The sequence below is a fragment of the Squalius cephalus genome (assembly GCF_949319135.1).
Source record: "Squalius cephalus genome assembly, chromosome: 5".
Taxonomy (NCBI): Eukaryota; Metazoa; Chordata; class Actinopteri; order Cypriniformes; family Leuciscidae; genus Squalius; species Squalius cephalus.
The window spans coordinates 17463508-17482047 of NC_137126.1; the positions used below are offsets into that span (position 1 = coordinate 17463508).

The following is an 18540-nucleotide window of genomic DNA, read 5'->3' on the forward strand; positions in this document are numbered from 1 at the left end:
AATGAATAAAATCAAAACATAATTAAAAGCATCCTACATAAGAAGAAAACCCAGGAAGTCACTTTACATCACAATTTTTTGATGCTGATGATTAAAAAACAAACAAAAAAACAAACACTATACATATTGGCTTCAACTTAATCGGTTATATCGGACCCATTTTACTTTATTTTAGTGTGCCAACTAAACTTAAGGCAAAAAGAGCACATCCAATGATTTTAAGGGGTTCAGAGTTCAATTCAAGGCTGTTAAATGAAATGAATCATTGTCAATGCCACAGACCCAGTGGATGAGTGGCATTACTGCAGCCACAAAAAGAAAATGAGAAAATAACCTCTAATACATTCATATTTTCTTTTATAAAGATTATCAGTCATGGTCCATTTCCAAACTATTCTGGATACATGGCAAGAAGTGTCTAGGTACCATTGAAAGCATTCAATACACCATTTGAGAAAACAAAAGGTAAAATAATAAAGTTATTACAATTGAGAACATACATTAGTTGTAATACTTTCAACTAATAATAACTATTGTCAAACACACATCCTTCTGAAATTAAACCTAGCAATGCTGCTTGAAGTCTTCTCAAAGATAACCGTCAAGTCTAAGTCTCCTCTAAGTGTCTACTTGTCCAAGAGAGCTAGAATTCACTTGGTTTCAGAGTTTCAGAGAGGCTGATTCATTCCAATCTGCAGCCTTGTGGGTGGGTGATTTTTAACATCTGAATGCATTTTGCCATTACCTCAATTTCAAATATACTGAACTTCATCACAACTTTGATTGTCCTATGAGTGGACTTGGTAAAGATGAGGCATATCAGATAGAAAGTAGGATAAGAGATACTCAGAGCACCTACATATCAATAGTATAAAAAAAAGTACAGAAGACAATCCAAATATAAAACAAACAAACAAATGAGTGTATGATATAGATTAAAAACAAACAAACAAACAAACAAACAAAAAATTCAGACACATAATTCTACATCAAATACTGAGCTGAGAGCACCCGAAGAGAAAATGTACAGTGTTGAAATTGCCAAAGTAACTGCGAAGCCTCTGAAAACGAAGGTTTAATAACGATACTGACACCAGAGTTGCGGGATGCTGTCTAGAGTTCTAGTGAGTTATGTTGAGCCAAATTCTGGTCAACTGGAAACATTTCTGTAAAGACCGAATGTCGAAAACACGCATAACTTTGTGCCTTTTTGGATAAAAAAAATAAATAGTCTCTTAAAAATGTTAACAATGAAGAGCATTATCATAGTCAGTAAAATAAATGCGGAATGAAATGTCACGCCAACATGACAGAACCACACCAGAGTGAGAGAGCCGATAAAATAAATTTTTCCTTCAGATTTTGAGACATTGTGTAGCTACTCGATCAGTAAAATGCAGCCAGGCATTTGTCCGTTTTTCCACTAACGCACGTTTTCAGTATGGATCTAATGAGCAGCAACCTAAAAAAAAACAAAAAAAAAAAAAACGGACACGCACAACCGTTTCACCTCCACAACTGACATATTTTCAAAAAAATATCTTTTTTTTTTTGTCTTTTTTTTCCTCTGGTGATACCAGGCATTTCCCTTTGAGGGCCAGCGAGAACCTTAAAACTGCTTGAACTATTCCAACTCTCCTCTTTGTCTGAGCCAAGAGCATCCTACAAACTATTTTTTAAAATATCCTCTGCCATCTGCAAAGCATCTAGCTCTTTATAAAATGGGCCTTCAGAGAGATACTATCATGACAACACACACTACTCATTAGAAAATAGAGGAGGTTGAAGTATGCGACGTGTCGAATTGGAGTTCAGTCTGAGTCACTGCTCTCGGAGCTGGAGCCGCTGGAGCTGCTGCTTCCCGAATCCGAAGAACTGCTGCTGCCACTCAGCCGAGATGGCCCGCCCCCCTGCGCTGACCCCGCCTTCTCTGCTGGGAACAGGGAAGAAAAGTGATTGCATGTTCAATATGCGTGAGAAAAACAAACACTGAATGTACATATTTTAGACAATTAATTTCCGTTAAAGGGATAGTTCACCCAAAAATGAAAATTACTCCATGATTTACTCACTCTCAAGCCGTCCTAGGTGTATATGACATTCTTCTTTCAGAAGAATACAATCGGAGTTATATAAAAAAATGTCCTGGCTCTTCCAAACTTTATAATGGCAGTGAATGGCCGGTTTTGGTTTTGAAGTCCATAAAAGTGCATCCATCCATGATAAAAGTGCTCCACACTGCTCTGGGGGGAGTAACTAACTAGCTAAAATAACTAGCTTTCGGCAGACGGCCTACGCAAGTCAACTTACGCCAAAAGAGTAACACTTGACGATGTATGACGTAGGAGTAGCGTGTTTAGACGCCTCTCGCGGATCAAACAAACAGGGCTGGACAACAAACTCAAGCTCCTCCGACATTTCTCTTCAAAAATTGTTGTTTCAGACTTCTAACTCGTGACTGGTGTTTTGTTTTGCTCAATCCTCTGCGCTTCCGCGTTCGTCATTACGTTGTGCGTCAGGTCAAGGGTTACTCTTTCGCCGTAAATCGATGTGTACGGCCGTCTGCTAGTTATTTTAGTCGATAAAGTTTTAAATGTGGATATTTTTCTTACACGAACGCATCGCTTCACTTCAGAAGGTCTTTATTAACCCCCCAGAGCAGTGTGGAGCACTTTTATCATGGATGGATGCACTTTGATGGACTTCAAAACAGAAACAACCATTCACTGCCATTATAAAGCTTGGAAGAACCAGGACATTTTTTTTATATAACTCCAATTGTATTCGTCTGAAAGAAGAATGTCATATCCACCTAGGACGGCTTGAGGGTGAGTACATCATGGGGTAATTTTCATTTTTGGGTGAACTATCCCTTTAAGACCCTATATTGTTTTCTTGCACACCCTTACCCACACCTGCAGCTGTGTATTACGATAAAGCAGAGACATGCACAAAGAAAGCAAAGATCTGATCTCGAAAGGACAGAATATATTGCGTGCCCGCCAAAGCAGCTGATATCAAGTGAAGTCAGTTAGTTGCAGCACATACACAACCATATTCATCAGTTATTAGATTCTCTAAGCAGGTTTAACCATGTTTTGCTCTTTGTCCAAACCAGGGCTCAACAGCAAGGATTTTTTTTTCTGTCAGTAGATCAGGATTTCTAATTTCCCTGTCAAGACTTTTACTGGCACTAACACAAAAATGAGAAGTTAATTTTAATTAATTTATAATTTTATACGCATGTCTGTATTTTTAATAAAGTACAAAAACTATCTTTAAAAACTACAGTTTATATATAGAGATAGTGAGTGTTTGGGGGGACAGTAAGATTTTTTTTTATGTTTTTGAAAGTATTTTATGTTCACCAAGGCTGCATTAATCAAAAATACAGTAAAAGTGAAATTTAGCTATACTTTAAAATAAGAGTTTTCTATTTTAATATACAGTAGTATATAAACTTTCATCAAAGTTTTTCTAAGACAAGAACGGGTATTGTTCAAAATTAATATATAACTTTGAAGAAAGGTTTTGATCCACTTCAAATGTTGACTACTGTATTTTAAAATGTAATTTATTCCTGATGGCAAAGCTGAATTTTCAGCATCATTACTCCAGTCTTCAGTGTCACATGATCTTTCAGAAATCATTCTAATATTCTAATTTGCTCAAGACTTCTTTCTATCAATGTTTTCTTATTTATTCTATTTAATTTTCTTATTATCAATGTTGAAAACAGTTAATATTTTTGGGAAACCTCAATCATTTTTTTCATGAATAGAAAGTTCAAAAGAACAAAAAAATAAATAAAAATAAATAATAATAATTGTAACAAGTAAATGTCTTTGTCACTGTTGATCAATTTAATCCACCCTTGCTGAACAAAATTAATAAAACAAATTCTTACTGACCTCAAAATTTCAAAATTTCAACTGTGTTTATAAACAGTTATTATAACCAGACAGGAGTTCCAAGAAAGGAAAATTATGGCATTTGTGGGTCAAAAAACAAACACAATGTTACTGAATCTACCAAGAATATTAAAAGTCAAAAACTATAGATGCACAAAAATTTCGCCTACCGAAAAGTTTAGGGCCGAAATGGTTTTGAAGGGTTGAAATCAAAGACAATTAGTGCTTTTCCAATGGCGCATTTTGAAAGTTTATTAAAAGTTAAACATGTCAGCTGTGAGGACTCTAGGGCTGGGATGACAATATAGATTTCTCGATTTTAATTGATACTGATATGGATTCTTAAATCTCAAAATCGATCTTTCAATCTTCTTTCTGTTGATGAACAAAACTCCACTATAGATTTGTAGAGCACCTGTCATCCAATAATCGCAAAATAAGCTTTGCGTTTCTTTACTTTTAATATGAAACGAGTCTCAACTTTCAAATTTTGTTGATTTTATCATGAAATTCAAAGAATAAAGGACAGATCACTCACTGTAGCCGCATCAGTTTAAGAAGCAGGACGGATCAAGCGCAAATTAACTGATAAAATCTTCCTCTTTCTTTATCACTAGTTACAGCACTAAATAAACATGAATGAACATCAGAAGGTATGTTGAAAGATATAGTACGACTGAAATGTATAATGTCATCTCTCAATCAGTGTTTCAACTGCTGAAAGACATCATTAAAACAGCTTGTATACAATATGCTCCAAAACGTTACATTTACGTTAGTTACCAGCAGAATTCGCTAGGAAATTTCACAGAAGAAATAGAAAGATAGCACCGGCCCAGTAGGGCAATAGACAGTCCCGTCAATTGGTTCAAAACGGGCCAGCGGTCCATCCTTGTTGTTGAGCCCTGCAAACCCTTTTCAGTGTGTGAATAGCATTACATATGAAGGTCTGACAGAAGGCCCTTCGATCAAGTTAGTCAAATTAGTGAAGCAAAAAGCCTATCCTTATCTCTGTTTTCTTATCCTACCATCCTTAATCCAGCTAACCCAGTTTGGTCACCTGTCTGCTCACATCTGCACACTACCACACAGGTACCTTTTTTGGGTGGTTTCTTGTTGTTGTTCAGTTGTCCGCTCACGTCCTGTAGCCTCTTTTCTAACTCTTTCTTCTTTTCCTGAACCAGTTCCTCTTTAGACTTGGCACTCTTTTTCCCAGTGCCCGCTGCAGGAGACACACAGCGGTGACCGGTGAGTAACGGGTTGCCCTCGTAGCCCACCGCCGTGGCAACAAGCAGCAAAAAGCACTCTGCTACACTGGTTTTAAACTCCATGATGTCAAATTTGTGTTCAAGGAATCTTATCAGGTTCAAGTTAAGACCAAACAGCAGCATTTGGTTACTACCATAAAAAATTATTTAGACTCATCCCTCATTTTCCTTAAAGTCCCCCTGTGGTCAATAATTGTAACCCTTAAAACTCTTCTTTGATCACCAAAATGCCTTTTTTTAAAGTTTTTTCCTTGAAAAAACAAAACAAAAAAACTTCATGCCTTAAAATAGCTTGAATGTAACTCTACACCCTTGCTTCATTTAGTATACGCGGTTCTATGAATATGCAAATTAGCCCTGCCTCCACTCACTCAGCTCAGAGATCCACTCGTTGACGATCACACGTTTACGTGATTGGTTACAAGGTAGTTTGTGACGTCAGAAACACCAGCGATTTCAAACCGCGTCTTTGGTTCACTGCTGTTTTAAGGAGAAAATACTCAGCAATGGCTTGATTTTCACCACAGGGGGAATTTAAAACAAACAAAAATCAAGGTTATGTTGAAACACTAACAACAGAAATGAATAGGGAACATTTTTAGAGGATTTAAAAGAAAAGTATTTTATTTTAAGTTTAGTGTTTATTTTTATCATGGTAACAAAGTTGTAAAACTGAATGCAACTTTACAAAGAAAAGGTTAGTAAGCTTTTTTTTTTTAAAAACATTAAAATTATGCTAACCCGCATGGTTTATGTCTTGTGGCTGTAATATAGAGTGCAAAACTCAGGTTCTAAGGGAACTGATTATCATAAAAAAAAATTATACCATTGAGAAATGTCATAATTCTTGTTACCTCACTCACTCATTCACTCACTAGCCTACATTAAAAAAAAAAACCTTACTGAAGACAACGAAAATAATTACAAGCAATAGGACAATAAACTACAATAGAACAAAGACATACCTGAAAAACTTCAAGCACTAGAAATAAGAAATACTAGCCAATTCAAAGTGATTCAGTCAAGAGCATTGAGATTCTCTTTTTTGTTGTTTGATTAACATAAAGTGACAGTAGCCTAATAAACCTGCTGTCGTCTGTCATTAAAGACCATATGCACGGATTAGGGATGCACCGATCCACATTTTTTCACTTCCGATCCGATCCCGATACCTGAATTTGGATATCGGCCGATACCGATACTATTCCGATACCAGAGCTGTGTTTGCTTTAATATTATTATTATCATTATTGTTTATTTTATATGACAGGAAATCCTGTTAATAGGAAAAATCCCATTCTGAAAACAAATGCAACTGTAAGGGTTTCAAATTGATTGTCATGTCAATATTTATTACATTTCCAAAATGTCAAATACTTGAGTCTTGAAATATAAGAAAAGTGCAAGTGTAAACATCTTACACGCACACACTATCTAAGGGTGATCCTCGCTCTGATGCGGTAACTCTCTCTCGATGAATGCTCGATCAACATCAGCATCTTGCAAACAGACAAGCGGATTTTGCCTCAGACGCGCGTGAATTTTGCTTCAAACTTTTACTTTTTACACGCGTCAATTTTTCTCTGGACGCGCGAATGGATTCAAAATATTCAAGCGTCCGGTAGACGTGGTAGACGCGAATTTGACGCGCTATTCGCGTTTGGCGTGAACGCACAGTAACGTGGTGCTTTTTTAAATCTTTGATTGCGTTCGTTGTGTTGTACGACGCGAGGGAGCTTCAAAGAGCTCTGAATTACGGCTTTGCAAACATTGCATTTTACTGTCTTGCTCTGCGGTGTTTACAGTGTGAAGTATTTCCACACAGCGGACGTTGTTGGCTAGCCGCAAACTGCGGAATGGATTTCCTGAGCGGGAGCGTGTCTCATAACTCTGTGTCTCATTGAGCCGCGCCTCCGTTCAGGAAATCCATTCCACAGTTTGCAGCCAGCTAGCAGACTAGCCGGCGGGAATCACTTTTGGAGTCATTTCAGCAGACAACGTTAAAGCGCAGACATGACTCGTGGATATCGGATATCTCCGCAGGTTGGATCGGGAAAATCCGATACGTGAATTACGCTGGTATCGGTCCCGATACCGATACTGGATCGGATCGGCCCCATCCCTAGCACGGATCCAATATACTATTACACATGCGTTTTCTTTCTCAACTGTTTACATTTCACTTAAGACATAAATGACTGTGTTCACAAGGATACTAGCAAAGACGGGCATTTGACATAAGTATGTGTATTTAACCGTTGTTTAGGCTGCAAAAAGAAAGCTCAGTACTCACTCGCTCTATGAGCAACGCCTTCATGTGCGCGCATCTCAGACAGCGCGTGCATATGCCGTTGACAAATTTCAACTGGTTAATTATGTCTACTGGTATATCGCCCACCCTTAATCAATAGTATAAGCTTTAGTTGCATTTTGAAGCATTATTTCAACGTACTTTTTAAATAATAGTCTAACAGCAGGCTTCTTGGTGAAAAACTACATTACCCATAATTCTGCAAAGAAATCACCACCAATCAGAGAACCACAACAAGAAAATCGAGCTAATAATTTTATATTTCCCCTTGAAGCAATGTGAATGACGCATTAGAGTCTCCCCTACACTTTCAAACTACTTAAAATATTATATACGTACATGCTAATTTTGCAATAAGTGTAATAAGTGTGGCCGATGAACATGGTTTTAGCAATGGTATTTTGAATTATGGCATTGTAGTTTTTACCTTAAACCTCTTGTCTGATTTTTCAAATACTTTTTTGGTTCAAATCAAAGTTTGTAATGTTGCAGTTCACCTCATAGCTGGTTGGTTTGGCTTAAATCTTTAACAAAAGACCCTATAGGAAATATAAATATAAAAAAAATCCTTCCGGAACCAAGAGCACTAAAAATGTGAGCAGGTACTGTTGCACTCCATTGAAATAGTGTGTATTTTAAAGGTTATGGATTGACCCAATTCACTACCATTTTATGTGCCTTTTTTTTTTTTTTTTTTTTAAAGGGAAAAGTGGAAATTACTTATTATGGTAATCAATCAATGTTATGCCACAAATACTGAGGATTGAGCTTAACTTGTAATGAACCCAGAATATTCCATTGTGAAGTATGAGTGCTGCAGTGTGCATAATAATTACATGTACACTGTGTACAATTAGGAAATTCATGGTCTGGTCAAATGTTCTCTACTGTATACTGATGTACTCTTTAAACCCTTGAAGCTTCACTTGAAGGTATTAATACCAGGGAAAGCACATGTAAGGTAATCCACCAAAAGTCATGCAACACATTGGAGAAGGTGAGTGCTCCCAGCTCAAAGGAGGAAATAGCACAGCCCATTTCAGCTTTTAGAGCAGACGGACCAGGCAAGAAAAGAGAGCTGCTTGTCTATAAAACACTGAAGTAAGCCTATACCTAGCAACAAATCTCCTGAGGAAGAAAAGAGGTTGCACTTACGTAAAGGTTTGCGCTGCTTTTTCTGTAAACAGGACTTGACGTATCGTTCGAGCTCACGCAACGTGGAAGGCTTGAGCGTTTCAAAGTCGATCTCGATCTCGTCTGGGTTGGAGTCTCGCAGTGACGGCTCACGTGACTGGATGATGTGGACCACGCGGCCCAGTTTCTCACCCGGCAACCGGTTGATGTCCAGGCTAAGTTGCCGCTTCTCGTCATAAGACATGGGAAGAGACTCCTCCTCATCAGACTCGTAGTTTGCCGCACCAGGTTTGCCCCCCTTTTTCGGTTGCCTGTGGATTGGAGGTGTAGTTTGCACGAATGCACAAGACTGAACTGGCATATTGAGATTGAACAAATTATATGAAAGTTAGCTCACTTTACCACAATGACCAATAAACGGCACATTGTGTGTTATTGCATTGTGTTGATTTACACTGAAGTCTTATCGTAATATTATATCTTTAAACAACTTAAAATTGGTATTTATCCACATAAAAGCAGGCCAAATAATCAGCCGATATCATCAGTTGATATTGATAATCATGACTGCTTAGCCTATTAACAAGTGTTTGCCAAAGGTATTGTGGATCTTCAATTTTTTACGGAACCCTGTTTCTGCCTCAGAACAATAAATGTAAGCGTGAGATGAACTTTAAAGAAAAAAATTCACACTAAAAGTCACACTAAAGTCACACTTTCTATTCGTTAAAGAATAGTGAAAAAATGTCCCCCCAAAAAATTCAAATTCAAAATCAAAGTTTCCACAAAAATATTAAGCAGTAACTTTTTTTCCACATTTATGTGCCAAGAAATGTTTCTTGAGCATCAAAACAATCATATTAGAATGATTTCTGAAGGATCATGTTACACTTAAAACTGGTGTAACAATGCTGAAAACTTATAAAAAAATGTAATAGTTTTTCAGAATATTATTGCTTTTACTGTTTTTGTAATAAATGCAGTCCAGATGAGCATGAGAAAAAATATTTTAAAAATGAGTGTAGTGTAATTTTCCCCTTATGAAAAATAAAGTCACAATCCAATTCTTTTTTTAATCTGAGGTGGAACAGGTTTCCATAGTTTTTAGATATTTTAGAAGGGATATTATGTCAATAAAATGCATTTGTGCACATTCCATTCGCAAATCGAAATAAAACGTATAATAAAATATATAATTTCCCTGTAATGTACTAGAATTATATGGGTAATTATTTGCTATTATAACATAGGTGTATAAGCGTTATATTTAACCATTTGTCTGCATTCTTTCTAAATATCGCACAAAACCCATATCCACTATAACTAGGACCAAATATTTACACAAGGTCATACATTTTGATCAAATCCAAAGATCCCAACAAAACCAGCTAACCTTGTAGTGGATGTGCTGTTGGGTTTCCGTGCAGAGGTCTTTTTCTGCTGGGTTTGCTTATTCGGTTGTGTAGACTTGGCCTTTTTGTCATCTTCCACCTTGACCTTGTTTTTCTCTTTATCCTTCTCTTTGTCTTTCTTCTTCTTCTCTTTTTCCTTCTTCTCTTTCTTTTTCTTTGGTTTGCTCACAGGACCCTGTGACAGAGCGGCTAGCTGTTCATGAACAGCCTTCAGCTGAGGAGGAAGGTGGAGGGAATGGTTAGCAAGCAGGGGGATGGGGCATGCTGCATCGACGCTAACTAGGATCTTAGCTGTGCGGGACAGATGATGGGACTGGTGATGAAGGGAAGAGTTTGAAGGATAATGAATGACATTTGTCACCTACATATCTCCCATTTTCATGGAAACGCTCTCCCCAGAAAATAGCTGTTTGCGGAGGACTCTTATTTTGAAACAAATGCAATGCCCAGAAATGTCTTGTTTACTTCGGAATTCTTTGCAAACAAAATGGACATAAACACTTGTAACTACTTTAAATTCCAAATATTCAAATGCTACAGCACACGAATCGAACATTTTTACAAAGACACTATCCATCATCATTTCGTTGTCCAGTTACAAACCCACGTTTTAAATAGAAATAAATAAATGCCTGTTATTGATGTTATTCATCGGTTTATAGGTTTCATTTTTTAATCTCATAATTCTTAATTAAAATATCATAACTCGATTCTCCGGTGAAACGACGGGCTTGCCTCTGATGCATATGCCGGACTTCACCAAACATTTAATCCCCGCCCCTTTCTTACAACCGACTGCAAGCTCGCATTCAGATCTGCCTCCATCCAATAAACAACTGAGTGATAGAATCAAGTACCCGTCCTACATTTTTCTTCAATCTCTCTTTCTCTCTCTACAGTTTCATCATGACTTTAAACCTCCTTTAAAGAATCAAAAATACTTTACCACGATGATTTGGAAGCACCGGAGACCACATCCCAGCAAAGAATTTGGATTCTCACTGATAAACATGCCAATCAATGTCATTCGCAGAGCAGAGAGGGAAACAGAGCCAAAAGACTAGCTGAGAGTGTCAAAGCAAGCTCACTTAAAGATGCCCAGCTCAAATACACCCCATAAAGCACCACCTTAACCCTCTACCGCTCACTTAAGAAGAAGCTACGAAAAATGGAGGAGTTAGTGGGGTGGGGGACCGGGAAGTAAAAATATCATTCACCTGAAAACGTTTGGCACACCCGTTTTTTGTCCCCGACCTGTTACCATTGGGGTGCTCCACAGTGAATCGCTGGTAAAAAAGCCAAAGTGAAATCAAGGGACAAAATAGTCATTCTCAAAAATGTATTTTAACAACAGACTGTGTCATGATGAGAGCAGAGTAACTATAATCGACACCAATATGTTTAACACTGAGAGACAGCCAAATTAAAAACTGTCATCTGAAGTTTTTACTGCATGCAAGCCAATGTATACCAAGATGCCAACACAAACTGCAGAGGCGGTAGAGGGTTAAACGTTCAGTCCAGGGTGAGAATGGGCACTCGTTTCCAAAACATTATGAAAACAAGAGACATTAAGGAAAAAAAAAAAAAGAAATGAAAAAAATCCAAATGACTAACACAAGCAGTCAGACTGAGGAGGAGGAGGAGGTGGTGAATGTGAGGGGGGAGTGGCTGTGGCCTCTGCCTGTCTCTCCACCCTTGGTTTGGATCTTGGTCCTCAAGTGGTGACACCCACCTGTTTGCCACTCACCTGTTCCTGCAGCTCAGCCAGCCGCGTGGCCCGTTCCTCCTCAGAGTCGGAGCTGGAGCTGGAAGAGTCTGCGCTGCTCTCGCTGCTGCCGGTGCTCTTGCTCACCACAGCCGTGGCCGACACCGCACTGGGCGAGGACGGCTCTGCCGGTTCATCGGGCATCTTAGCGAATTTCATCTCAAACACATCCTGTAGGTCATGGACAAATATGATTGGTGAGATCCGAAAGCACATTATCAGTTACAATGGCTTTTTTTATTTTTATTTGCCGCACCTGGAGTTTTCTTGCCATGGCAACGACCTCGTGATCAGGCGGGTTGTATTTGTAACAATTTGAGAACATTAACCGAATATCTGCTGCGAAACTTTGGGCGTCTTGGTATTCTCGACTGTCCATCTTTTTCTGGAAAAGACACGTTGCATGAGATAAAGTTTGCCTTTAAAAATGTAAAAAAGGGAATAAAAACTGAAGTTTTATATAGTAGTGTGCTAAAGTCTTAGGTACGCTAGAATTTTCACCCCCAAAAAATGGTTTTAAGCCATTTATTTGTATCTGCTGTAGTGTGTCAGTGGGAAATATCAGTTTACATTTCCAAACATTCATTTCGCCATTAATTGAAATAATCCAACGACATTTTTGTATGCACAAGGAGTCTGACAACAGCCGGAGCTCCAGACGGAGATCTGATCTTACCATGATCGAGACTGTCTGGGATTACATGAAGAAACAGAAAAAACTGATACAGACTAAATCCAGAAGAACTGTGACAACATCTCTAAGACGCTTGAAGAAACCTATATCCAAAACTACAGTACCGTCAAAAGTTTTAGGCACTTGTAAAAATGCTATAAAGTGAGGATGCTTTCAAAAATAATGTCATAAATAGATGTTATTTATCAATTAACTTGTATTTACTAAATGAAATCAATATTTGTTGTGACCACCCGTTGCGTTTAAAACAGCTTTCGTCGGTACATTCACACATAGTTTTTCAGGTTGCTTTGCAGGTCGGCTTCTTCAGACGTCTTGGAGACGTTGCCACGGTTCTTCTGGATTTAGTCTGTCTCAGTTTTATCTGTTTCTTCATGTAATCCCAGACTCGATGATGGCGAGATCAGATCTCCGTGTGGAGCACCGGCTGTTGTCAGACTCCTTGTGCGTACAAAAATCTCACTGGATTATTACAATTTATGGAAAAATTAATGTTTGGAAATGTAAACTGATATTTCCAGAAACAATACAGCAAAAGATATAAATAACTGGCTTAAAACCATTTCTTTGGGGCAAAAATACAAGCGTACCTGAGACTTTTGCACAGTCCTGTATATATATATATATATATATATATATATATATATATATATATATATATACACACACACACACACACACATACATACACACACATTTATTTATTTAAACGATTTGTATAAAAAAAAAACTATTTCTTTTGAATATTTACTATGCTATCCTTTAATAACTTTGCAAGGTGTAATTTTATGCCATACTTTGACAGAGCTGAGGTCCATTGGTTGCTTGATGATTTCATGATAGTCATGCAGCTCCAGGGCCTCTGCATCTACAGGCTTGTAGAAGGGCCAGGCGTAGGCCGCATGTTTCTTGGAAAGCATCTCTTTAAGGATAGTGTCACAGTATTTGAGATGATCGTTGAGTTTGCTTTTCTTGTTGCCTTGCTGTTGGACATCCCCATCCTCCAGGTCTTTTTTGGGAGGTTTGATGGGTCGACCTGTGCTCTCTCGTCTGGAAATGACTTTACTGTGTTTGGACTCCAACATCGCAGTGGGCGACTCACTTCTGCTGGCAGTGATCGCGCAGGTTGTGGGTGTGGTCGTGTCCGCTTTCCGCTTCACCCCTTTCTTCTGAGGAAAATTAGATCAGCATGTGTGTTAGAACACTACTAAAACAGGGATGTGCCCGATGCCAAATACCTTATTCAGAAAGAAAAAGACACATTATATGAAGCCCCTAAAAGGGACATGGTGATGGAACAAATATGAGATGGAAGGAAAAATATATCTCAATGCTTAGATATAGTTGGGTAATTATATTGTATATAATTTGCAGGCATCAGGAAGCTGCTATCAGCGTGAAGGGTATTGAAAACGCTTTTGAATGCGTGCTCACTTCTCACTTTCGAATTCACAATTATGCGTACTCCGTGTATAGGGAACGGCGGAACGATTAATCGCATCCAAAATAAAAGTTTGTGTTTACATAATATATGTGTGTACTGTGTAGAATTATTTTGAATATAAATACACACACATGCATGTATATATTTAAGGAAAATGTAATATTTATATATAAAATATTTATATTTATATATAATATAAATTATATATAAATATATGTATACAGTATATAAATGCAAATATTTCTTAAATATATACATACATAGGCTATGTGTGCATTTATATATACAGAATAATTATACACAGTACACACACATATATTATGTAAACACAAACTTTTATTTTGGATGCGATTAATCGCAATTAATCGTTTCACAGCCCTATGGTGGTAAGATATTTGTCATATGTAAAATATACGAACATCATGCAACACTGACTAACCCAAGCAAGCCTAACCATGTCCCTTTAGGGGCTCTGTAGAATGGGTTATTCATTTTCCGTGCCTTTCCGAATAAGGTATTCGGCTTCGGGCACATCCCTAATGTGCAGAATGGCTGATCAGTGGCGTGTGTGACGGACTATTCTTAAGGAAGCCTTTAATAATTAGGCTCGTTTAAGCTCAAGTTCATCAGACACCAATCAGACTAGTTTATACAGACTAGAGATATACAGACACTAAATTCATCCTTCAATAGGATAAATGAGAGATAACAAATAAACAGACTACAAATCATTTCATTGCGCCAACAATTATAGCCCTCACAAACAGATTATGCATAATAATGGGAACATTACTCACAGCAGGTGATTTGAAATGTATTGCTGAAAGCAGTAAATCTGTTACAAAAGCGGTTTTGTTGGCTGAAACAGTGGAGCTTTGGGAGATGAATCTCAGGAAACGTTTTAGTGTGTTTACAATCTTCCAGCTACTTTTAGACTGTTAACAAACTAAAGCATATCATGCTGTCAAAAAACGAAAGACCTCTCAGAGAAGTTGCATCTCTAAATTCATCCCCTTTAAAGCCCAGCTGCTAAAAATATGGAAAGCTAAAAAACAACAACATCTGAACAAAATATAATAAAGAAACAAATTAAGATAAATAGACACTGATAGATAGATGACAGATGGATAGATAGATGCCAGTAGTTAGTTGGCTTAGTTAGTCAACTATACCATCCCTACAACAAAAGCTATCATTTTTTTTTCCTGGGCACAAATGACAATGAAAAGGACTGACATCATTTTAGCCGGTCTTACTTTGAGAACAGGCTGTGCGGTTGGAATCATGGGAGGGGGCGTCGCAGGGGGCACAGCTTGAACATTGGAAGTGATGGTCGAGACTGGAGTCGCAGCTATTACAGGAGTTTGAGCCAGCTGAGGAGGGGAGCTCGGACATGACGAGGATGGAGAACCAGTAGTCAGTGCTATTGATGGTTGGTTTTCTGTTCGGATGTAATAACGACAAGGTCAGCAGAAAAACCTCCTCCAAGCCACATGTCATTGGTAACTTCAAAGGTTCATTATTTGTGGCATCCAGTCAGTTACCTGAACCAGGGGGTGCTCCAGGTTTCCGTGCTTTACCCTTCGGTGGTGGGGGTAAAAGTTCCACCTCCTCCTGGGGCATCTGAGCTACCTTTTGGAGGAAAATCTTTTCCAAGGCTTGAGCCATGAGAACAATGTCATCTGTGGGCTGGGACAATAATTCAAGGAAAAATCATTTAAATCACACATTGGTATTGGTATAAAGTATATTATTATAAAAACTATAATAATATATATTTTTTATGTTATAAAATATAAATAAATATTAAGGACTTGGATCTACCTTGTTATAGATGTAACAGTTTGTGAACATAGTGTTAAAGTCCTGCATGCATTCGCCAGCAGTCCAATAGTAATTATTCTCAAGTCGCTTCTTTATGGTTCCCATGTCCATTGGATTCTTAATAACTTTATGGTAGTCCTATTTGACCGAAATAATAAATTAGACAAGGTGTAATGCACTAGGTAGAGAAAAAAAAACATTTAAAGGTGAAAATGGATTTTAAAACACTGTCTATACCCATAAGCAAGTCATTTATAGTTTATTTCCCACTCTACACACTGTTTGATAATGTCAACACAAAAACGCTGACTCAATCAACTGCATGAGTTTGAGACTCTCTGCTTGCCTGAACAATAGCAGATTGTCACTATTTTTGCAATGCCGTTTGGTAACACTAGAGGTGCAAAAATTACACCAGTCACCTCTAATTCAACTTATAACACACTACACTACAGGTCAAAAGTTTGGAATAATTAACATTATTCTTATTTATTTATTTTTGGTTCTTAAAAGAAGTATCACCACGGCTGCATTTATTTTGGGGAAAAAACAAAAACGTTGTGACATATTATCACTATTAAAAAACAACTTTTCTATTTGAATATATTTTAAAATGTAATAAATTCCTGTGATGGCAAAGGTTCTGGAAATAGTGATACACCATTCAAAAGGCTGAAGCTACAGGAAGGATGCACAAATTTTATCAAAAGTGACATTTTTAATTTTACAAAAGATTTATATTTCAAATAAAGGGTGTTCATTGAACATTCTATTCATCAAAGATTCTGAATTCTGAAAAAAAAAAACATCTCAGTTTCCACAAAAACATTTTCAACACTGAAAATAAGAACAATTATTAATAACTGAGCACCATATATTATATATATATTATATATATATATATATATATATACACACACTAAAACAAAAGTTTGTTTATATAATATATACATACATATCTATGCGTGTGTGTGCATGCATATATATCAAACACAGACATGCACACACAGAAATATATATATATATATAAATAAATATACACATATTATATAAACAAACTTTTATTTTAGAATCGATTATTCCATTTGACAGCACTAATGTGTATGTGTGTAAATTATATATATAAAATAAAAAAGCAGCAAAATTACTCACTGGCAGATTCAACTTGATAGCATCCACAGGTGTGTAAAAGGGCCACGCAAACTGATGCTTCCACAGAGTCTTCACAACCACATTCTGCATATACTGTAGCTGGTTGGTTTTTCGGCCAGGCTTCCCAGGGTTCGTGACCTCAGGTGGGGGAGGGTTTACAATGGCTGGAGGCACCTGGGCAGGGGATGTGACTACCGACATACTGGTCAGTTAAGGGAAAGAAGTTGCTTGAATGACGTCTGTACGTCTCTTAGTTCAGCTTCAATGATCCTCTTGCTGCTCCTTAGTCCCACCTCCACACACACATCCCATCTCAGGACCTGAGTGTCAGCACGCTGCCAGTAAACGTAGAGAAATAACTCATTGAAGAAAATACAGCTATGAAAATAAATGACCTATTTATCTATATGGTGTGTATATAGCATCATTAGAAATATAATAGCAGAAATTATATTAGTTTACAGTATGATTTTTTTTTTTACATTATATTGCTATTTGCACAAATGTATTTCACAGTGTAGCACAGAGCCAAAAATAAATAATCAAATTTAAAACTTAAGACCACAATCATGGTGGAAATGCATGTTGTAAACAAACAGTATTTTTAATAACTGTTATTTTCTATAGCTGCATTAATATAATAATTAATGTACACCAAATTAATTTTATAAAAATCATTTTCAGGTAATTTGATGTATAGCTTAATTAATTATATGCATCTTCACCAGTAAATTAGTTAAAAGTCTGAATTTCAGTATCGGGGGTTTCACATGAATGAATGACTAGAAAACCAGGAAAAATCTGAATTTTTTTTTTTTTTTGGAACTTGTGCGTTTCATTTGAACCACTTCAATAGTTTTAAACACCAACAAAACGATCAAAATTTCGCGTGCCCATGAGAGGCCATGAAAAATCGCAGGTTTAGTCAGAATTAAACCAAAACATCAGCTAGCAAATTGCGCCCCTGCGCGCCCTTAAACGGAGCTCGAACTGTAAACTTAACTGGAAATACATTTTGCAATCGCGCGTTAAAGTAACTGCATCAGGCGTGTGTGTATATAAGTTCTTGAAAAGATGGCGGGCACGGGAGAGACAGGGCATCGAGTGAGGAATGCCGAGGATCGAGCCCCACCATGTCTTTAACACAACCATTGTGTGTGCATGCCGTTCAGCCAGCTAGCTACTCAGCGGGCTAATTTGAAATCATCCCACAATTCATCCACCAGTCCTATTTATACACTTGATACAACGGAAAAAAAACAGCGCAAACAATTACAGCGATCTCTACGTTTACAGATCGAAACGGCTGCGCGTGAAAGAGGGTTTTGTTACATTGTTGCAAAGCGCCGCTCATCAGCTTCACTCTGTCAGAGGAGATCCTGCTAGCCACATTCAGCTGTGTTTTCCCCCCAAAACACCAATATACATCACCTAAACTGAATATAAACTTCGATCGGAATGCACTAATCGTAAATATATATGTTATACTTTATTACTTTCACTCCAAGCAGCTCCGGTAGCGTTTTCCTTGCAGATTTTCGGGTAGCTTTTATTGCGAAGAAGCATAATAGATGGCTGGGGTCGACACTGGTTGGGTAGTGTTGTGCGCATGCGCGCTGCTT

The 18540-nt window shown here is 37.6% G+C and overlaps 1 protein-coding gene across 10 annotated transcripts; it reads right to left on the reverse strand.

The window, feature by feature from the left end:
• Nucleotides 1–130: 130 nt before the first annotated feature.
• On the reverse strand, nt 131–18540 carry brd3b (bromodomain containing 3b). Of its 10 annotated transcripts, none has more exons than XM_079870585.1 (13): nt 18415–18520; nt 16919–17253; nt 15767–15904; nt 15487–15631; nt 15199–15383; nt 13296–13667; nt 12061–12189; nt 11787–11975; nt 11254–11322; nt 10018–10250; nt 8646–8935; nt 5008–5133; nt 131–1933 (listed from the first exon to the last, which is right to left on the reverse strand). In XM_079870585.1, the coding sequence occupies exons 2-13, from the start codon at nt 17117–17119 to the stop codon at nt 1812–1814; spliced, it is 2199 nt and encodes a 732-aa protein (XP_079726711.1). In that variant the 5' UTR covers nt 17120–17253; nt 18415–18520; the 3' UTR covers nt 131–1811. The 10 variants fall into 10 exon arrangements, with proteins under 10 accessions (XP_079726711.1, XP_079726713.1, XP_079726714.1 ...); XM_079870587.1 differs by having other exon boundaries at nt 18407–18520; XM_079870588.1 differs by having other exon boundaries at nt 13296–13664; nt 18415–18513.

What these genes read in the sequence shown, in the direction of transcription:
- brd3b (XM_079870585.1), bottom strand. Translation starts at nt 17,119, where the DNA reads ATGTCGGTAGTCACATCCCCTGCCCAGGTGCCTCCAGCCATTGTAAAC. An exon ending in TGGCTGAGCTGCAGGAACAG is followed by an intron (nt 11,323 to 11,786) that starts GTGAGTGGCAAA and finishes CTTTTTTACCAG; the next exon opens with CGATTCACTGTGGAGCACCC. An exon ending in AAAGCAGCGCAAACCTTTAC is followed by an intron (nt 5,134 to 8,645) that starts GTAAGTGCAACC and finishes TGTCTCCTGCAG; the next exon opens with CGGGCACTGGGAAAAAGAGT.